General features: G+C 42.7%; 1 protein-coding gene across 1 annotated transcript in view; it reads left to right on the top strand.

Moving 5' to 3' along the window:
* UBE2W (ubiquitin conjugating enzyme E2 W) overlaps positions 1-1501 on the top strand; it is a 43716-nt gene extending 42215 nt beyond the window's left edge. The window contains exon 6 of the mRNA XM_044294671.1: positions 589-1501. Coding sequence (XP_044150606.1) covers positions 589-602 — 14 coding nt within the window. The 3' untranslated portion in view covers positions 603-1501. The remainder of the gene's footprint in view (positions 1-588) is intronic.
* The last annotated feature ends 5932 nt before the right edge of the window (positions 1502-7433 follow it).

Genomic DNA, 7433 nt, shown 5'->3' with positions numbered 1-7433 from the left:
ATATATATATATATCGAGGGAGGACTGGAGAAAGATATCTAATGTCCTGATTTTCACTGACAAGTATAGGACATGTTTCATCTGCTTTGCAGAGCCTTGGAATGGAAGAAAAGTCTCCATAGAAGTAAATGGGTCAACATCTAATCTGCAAAATAAGGATCCGCATTTTTGCGGACAGCCTACAGCTGTCTGAATGAGCCCTCATATAGATACACTCCTCTTGTTTTCCCTCTATATACATTATATACCCTCCAGTCCTCCCTGTAATGTATATGTGAACCCACTCTATATACACTGCACCCTTGACAGAAAAATGAGTGATTTCTAGGAAAAAATACGGTAACTCCTAGCCCAACTGCAGTCATGAAAGTGAAGACCAACCCTACCTTAGTGGCCGCGGCTTTTGAATGGGATGTTGTGTAGCAGATGTTTGGCAGTGCGGTGCACGTCTTGAGCATTTGGTCAACCATTTATTTGTGAATTTGCTAAATACTGTATGTGATTTTATAGGAGAGATCCTTCCACAATAAGATGCTTCCTGTTGTGATCTATGTAATGTTTATATCATTCTTCTTTTTTTTATTAAAGATGATACATGTTGATGCCAGCCTTGCGCCCCTCTAGATGAAGATGAATCCTGCTGAAAAACAAGCACTTTGATCCTTCAAGTCTTTGAACTTTTACCTTTTGACAAGAGGTGACTGAATGAAAAGAAGACTTCTTCCTTTTTACTGCATTTTTACTAGTGTGCATTGTGACGCATGTTGCTCGCTGTCTGAGCCCATGCAGCTGACATGCTTTGTAAGTCACACTGGAGAAATGCAGGTGTCGGGATGAAATTCCATTTTACTTTCTCTTATGCTTTCCAAGATTTCCCAGGTCCTCATGTATTGTGCAATAACACTTCTAAATGCATGATAGGGCCTTCTGGACGTGGGATAAGAAGGAAAACTTCCATTACATTGCCATCCATGACATCGGGATACTATGCACTGTTACTCTAAAAGAAAAATGGCGGCATGGCTCCACCTGAAGGACTGCGAAACAGGACCCCTGTATATTTATTCTCTTGTTTCCTTATGTCAGGTTATTTGTGAATGTCTTCTGATGAGTGCAATGGACCGGTACCGCAAAATAAATCTCAGACCCAGGAGGTGACATACCTAAGTTGTATATAGTATAGATAAAATTGTGTGATACCCTAGGCTTTAGGCAAAGCGTACCCGCTGCCTATATAAAACCATTTTGTTAGGACCGATTTATAAATTAATAGGTCATTCTGCCGTATATAATCTGGATTAGTGACTTCACCGAAATATGAGACTGGAAGTGCCTCATACCTTGGTGAAGTCGTGGGCGCTGTTCTCATGAGTTGTCTACAAAATGGCGGTACACTTTAATCAGGGCTTTGTATTGGTAGGGGTGATGAGATGATTGAGCTGCAGTCTTTACATAGGCCTAAGTACCATATTATAGTTTTTTTTTTTTTTTTTTTTTTTTTTTTTTTTTCCCTCTCATTTGAAATTCCTGTTTTCTCGCCATCGGCATGGGCCCTGCTCAGTCTCATGTGTTACGTTTGCAAAGAAACACATTTTGTCACTTTTTTTTTGGTTATTTTGTTGTTGTGTTGTACGTCATGTTTAATTAATACAAAACTTTACTTAGACCAAGAAACGTTTGTCATATATTTGCTTTATATTTGTCGTGATGCCTGCCATCATCAGTAGAACCCACAAAGTAGTATCAACTTTAAAACTGTGCAGCAAGTGGGGAAAAAAATCTGTGTGATAAGTCCACAGTCCTCTTCCTCCGGAGCTTACAGGGGTTTTCCAGGCTCCTGATATTGATGACCTATCCTCAGGATAGCTCCTTTAATATCCGATCTGTGAGGGTCCGACACCGTACACCCCCACCGAGCAGCAGCTTCCTGCAGCCCCCAGGAAACTAGCAGAGTGAAGGAAACAGGAAGCAGACCGCTCCATTCAAAGTGTGGTGGCCGTGCAGGATTGCGTCCTTAAAAGTGATGATGATGACCTATCCTCAGGATAAGTCATCAATTTCTGATTGTTGAGGGTCTTTCACCCGACACCCCAGCCGCTCAGCTGTTTGAAGAGGAGGTGGTGCTCGTGTGAGTGCTACTCCCTCTTCAGTAGTACACTGCGTGTCGTCTCGGAAATCTCTGCGGCGCAGCGTAATTCACTTAAATCGAACCAGCACTTGTAATTGAACTGTGCCGCCGTGGCAAGCGAGACAATACGTAGTGTAATGTTTAAGAGGAAGTAGCACTCGCATGAGTACCATCTCCTCTTCAAACAGCTGATCGACTGAGTACAGGGAGACCTCTGCCGGTCAGATATTGTTGACCTATCCTGCAGATCGGTCGGCAGGGACTGCGGGGTGTCAGATCCCCCCCCCCCCCCCCCCCCCCCCCCCACGATCAAATATTAATAACGCATCATAAACATAGGTCGTCAATATCAGGAGCTTGGAAAATCTCTTTAAAGGGGTTTCCTGGGTTCAGGATATTGATGGCTAATGAGAGTAGAGTCCGACTCGCTGCACCCTTGCTAATCAGCAAGAGGCCTCGGATGTGCGAGCATTGTCTACTTTGTAGTATTGGTGCTGGGTATTGCAGCTTCGTTCCATTCAACTGAATGGGAAGAAAGTATAATACCCAGAACTGCCACTGAGAAGTGGAAGACATTCAGGTGGACAGACTGCTGTAAAATGAGGAGGCCATATTCAGAATCCTGAAACCCCCTTTAATAATTCCATAGAATATTTAGCTCGATTTTTGATTTCCTTTATCGTAACCTTGTTTTTTAAGGTGCCACCTGGAACCGAACCAGAGTTTGGTAGCAAGGTTTTTTTACAGTATAAATTAATTTACAAAGTTATTACCCGAAGTATCGCGAGACTCGCTCCGTACAGTCTTCAAACAAAGTTTTATGCGAATCGACTTCGGATGAAGCATCTGAAGTCAATTCGCTCATCCCTACTCAGCAGAGCTGGTTTGCAGTTTAGCACATGGACAGGAGAGGCGCTGCGCTGGAGAAAAGTCCTGAGGTCTTGTCTCCATGATCATAATCATATGGCCACTCTTAAAGGGGTGGTCTCTGTTTATCAAGTGGCTTTTATCACGTAGAAAAAGTTAATATAAGGCACTAACTAATGGATTGTATTGTCATTTTTCGGGAGCTGCTGTGCATGTGTACCAGCGTGCTCTACCACGGTCCCGGCCACCGGAGAGGTTGGAGGTTTTTCCTATAGTGTGCAAGCACCGCCACCGCTGCTGGATTACAGGGTGGTCGTAACCCCTGGAAAAGAGCAGTGTATAATATGGTGGAAAAATGAATCAATTCAGCAAATGGACAATCGCAACACATTAGTAAGTGCCTTGTATTAACTTTGTCTACATGATAAATGTCATTTGACACAACCTCTTTAAGGATATACTATAATATCCAATTGAAATGCCCCTTTAATATGTAGTCAACCACTGAGCGTGGAGTTGGGTATTTTTTTTCCGTTTTGAGAGTTGTACTATTTTTCTATAGACGTATTAATGTCCTGCATTTCCTGACGTGTGGTTTTGGTCGCACCAGCCCCTGAGATCATCTTTTTAGAGCATTTAATGTTCTTATTCCAGTTAACGGTTGCTTCCCTGAAGACAATCTGAGGGAGATCCTGCTCTTGTGACCTGAATGATCGGCCTAGGAACTAGCCCATTATGTAGACCAGCCATGTAATGCTTTGGCACACTAGAATACCCCTGTCATATGAAACTGTCAATGTCCTCCATTAACACTGGTCTGCTTCTGAAGAACCCCCCAGCAGACAGCCACCACAGGGGAAATGTATGACATGCAGTCAGTCAAATAAAGGCCCCTTTATACTGGCCGAGCATTGGCCAGATAATCGATAACTTGGTAGTGATTATTTGCTGGTGTAAAGGTGCCACCGATTACCCAATGAGTAAGCGAATCGCTAGTCCGTCCGGTGCAGTCACCTAAATTCTTTGCTGGCAGCAGATCATGCCATCTAAAACAGTGATTTTTTTATGGGGGACGATGGCATTAGGGATCGCTCCTCATCATACTGTGGAGGAGATCACTGCGTTTAAATACAGGCGTCTCCTTCACTGATGAGCAGTTGATTGTCAGGAAGGAACCCTTCCTTCCCAACAATCATCTGCTGTATCTAGCAGTGTAAAGGGGCCTTAACACATGGACCTGTGTGCTAGCAGCTCTCTACTCTGGCTCATAGAGGGCTTTATCATTTTCCTAGCAGTATTTGTCCTCATGGGTCAGTGCCTTTAAGAACGAGTCTCAGGAGGGGCGGTGTTTTAACTTTCTTCATATATATTCAGAGAACCCCTCAGACTTGTAGGAGCGGAGACTGTTGCCCATCTTATCATTGGTAATCCTGCATTGCAGAAAACGCACTTCTTTTATGCATTTAAGTTGGGATTTTAACACTGACAGTTCTTGAATCATCCTTTTAAGTTACTGGGCAGCATTAAGCCTTCGCATGAAGGCTACAGAAGTGGCGTTGGCAACCTTGAAAGTCCACAGCAGGCAAAGCATTATTTCTTTACAAACACATCATACTGTCGCTGGGTTTAATGGATTATTCTTGGTCTAATAAATCCTTTTTCTTTAACTTACGGTTTCTGTCATTTATTATTGATTTACAGTATCTTTCTTCATCCATTCAATTCATACAGAAGCTGCGATCCATACGTAGCCATTTGCTGAGGTTTCTTGGTAAGTAAAATAACAATTTAGGACATGGGAGCTACCGAGCTTGTTCATACACTCCGTACATACTATATATATACAAATTGCTGGATTATTGGACAATCTGATCGATTAGAGACACACCGAGTGCCATAAGAGCTCTTGAAGATAATGGAGATTAGGCACTTTGATGTGCACATGTCAGCGCCCTATTGCCAGCAGAGTGCTCTCTACACGGCGTGTAGAGTGCTGGGAAGTTCTAGTAGATGTCTTACCAATGATCTTCATGAGCGGCCAAAGACCCGCCAAGGACATCTGAAGACCTTTCAAATGCCAGACTATCAGGTAAATTCCTATTAAATCCACCTTCAGGCTATTTATGATCCATGCTGGATTTTCTGAATTATTTGTCAGATGCCCTCATAACAGCCTTTCCGCACCTGCCTGACCGGCTGCTCCGTTCATTTAGGGGGCTCCACAGAGTACGGGAACCCTGTCTTCATGATTGGTGGTGGTCCCGGTGGTAGGACCCCCACCGAACTAATAGTTATCCCCTAGCCTTCATATAACAAGAATATCCCTTTATCCCTCCGTGGCCGTATTGCAGACCGCATTTGCGGATCCGCAATACACAGGCACCGTTCCATGTGCATTCACGTCAATGGGTCCGCAAATCCAGAGATGTAAAATGGTGTGGAACGGAAGCACTACGGAGTGCTTCCGTGAGGTTTCGTCCCGTACTTCCGTTCCGCAAAGAGATAGAACATGGCCTATATTTTTGCAGAACGGCCGGATTGCGGACCCATTAAAGTGAATGGGTCCTCAATTCGCTGCGGCTGCCCCACGGTGGGTGTTCGTGCATTGCAGACAGCAGCACGGCCACGGGGCGCACACGTTCGTGTACAAAAGGCCTAAGAAAACCCTCTCCTTACGATGAGATTACATTTTAGCTTGTGAAAATGTGATCTAGTATGAATGATCAAATTTATATATGAACGTACAGTGACTTGGAAAAGTATTCATCCCCTTTCAGGTTTTAATACATTACAACTAGGGATGAGCGAATTTCGTATTTTGAAATTCGTGTGCGGGTTTGTGTTGTGGTATTTACTGAATTGCGTTATGGATTCCGTTAACGCAATTTCATGATGGAATGCATAACGGAATACCTTTTTAGAGGCATTCCGTTATTCATTCCGTCATAATAGAAGTCTATGGGCAGCAAAACGGATCCGTCCCATTTCCGTTATGCAGGGGAGTACTCTCCTGCATAACGGAAACGGGACGGATCCGTTATGCAGGCCATAGACTTCTATTATGACGGAATGCCTCTAAAGGCATTCCGTCACGTTATTGCGTTATGGTCCGTGGTAACTGCATCCATGTTGCAATTCAGTAAATACTGCAACACAAACCCGCACACGAACTTCAAAATATGAAATTCGCTCATCCCGAATTGCCACCTAGAATTAAAATTTAATTTGATAATGACCAGCTAGTTTAATTTATTTAGGTTTTTGGCCCATTGACATTCCTTTTTTAGGCTACTTTCACACTAGCGTTAATATTTTCAGATATTGAGATCCAGCATAGGGTCTCAATACTGTCAAAAATTTTTGCAGTTTGTCCCTATTCATTGTCAATAGGGACAAAACGGAACAGAACGGAATGCTCTAAAATGCATTCCTTTCCGTTCGCATTCCGGAGAGCAAACCACGCTTTCCGTCCTAGGATGTGGAGCAGGACGGATCAGTCATGGGGGACGGATCCGTTTTCTCTGCCACAATAGAAAACTGATCGGTCCTCCATTGACTTTCCGTCTTGGCAATGTTACAGATAATACAACCGGATCAGTTAATAACGGATGCAGATGATTGTATTATCAGTAACAGAAGTGTTTTTACTGAACCCTGCCGGATCCAGCAAAAGCGCTAGTGTGAGAGAGTAACCTAATGCAATAGAAATTGCTTTCTGCGCTGTTTGAGGGTACATACAAAATACTTTGCAATTTATTTTAATTTTTTTTGCATGGCAAATATAGAAAAAGCACTTTTTTATTGCTTTTCTTTAATGTTATTGGTTGTACTGTACATGTTTTCCACTGAATAACCTGTTTAAATGAGTTGTTCAGGTTATTTTGGTCATGTGGATACATAGTAAGTGTAGTTTTCTGCTTTAATGCAAAGTATGCACAATAAAATGTATTTTATGGAAAATAGGCACTTATTTTGGAGCTTTTAAAAAAAAAAAATGTTGTTAAATTTTTTTCATAATCCCATTAAGGAATTGTTTTACAGAGTTATTTTATTTGTTTATAATGTATTTGCATTCTCCTATATTCTAATACATTATGCTGTATGGGGGTAATTTATCATTTTCTACACCTGTTTTAGGCATAGAAAATGGTCTAAATGTAAGACCGCTAGGAAGCTGGCTAACGTTAAGACTGGCGCTGGATACGCCTTTGCATAACTTCGGCGGATCCACTGCCAGACATAGGGGTTATTAAAACTGGCATTTTAAATGCCGGTCTTGATAAATGACCCCCTAGGTTTCTATAGCACACTGTGGTTAGGGTAACATGAGTGTTCCTTAACAGCCTAACAGCTAACTGCAGAGGGCTTATCCAGCCTCCAATGAGATCACTGGGACCCAATCGGAGGGGGAAACCCCATTGATCATGCTGTAGTCACA

This window comes from Bufo gargarizans, chromosome 5 (genome assembly GCF_014858855.1).
Source record: "Bufo gargarizans isolate SCDJY-AF-19 chromosome 5, ASM1485885v1, whole genome shotgun sequence".
Lineage (NCBI taxonomy): Eukaryota > Metazoa > Chordata > Amphibia > Anura > Bufonidae > Bufo > Bufo gargarizans.
This window is presented reverse-complemented; position numbering and strand designations above follow the sequence as displayed.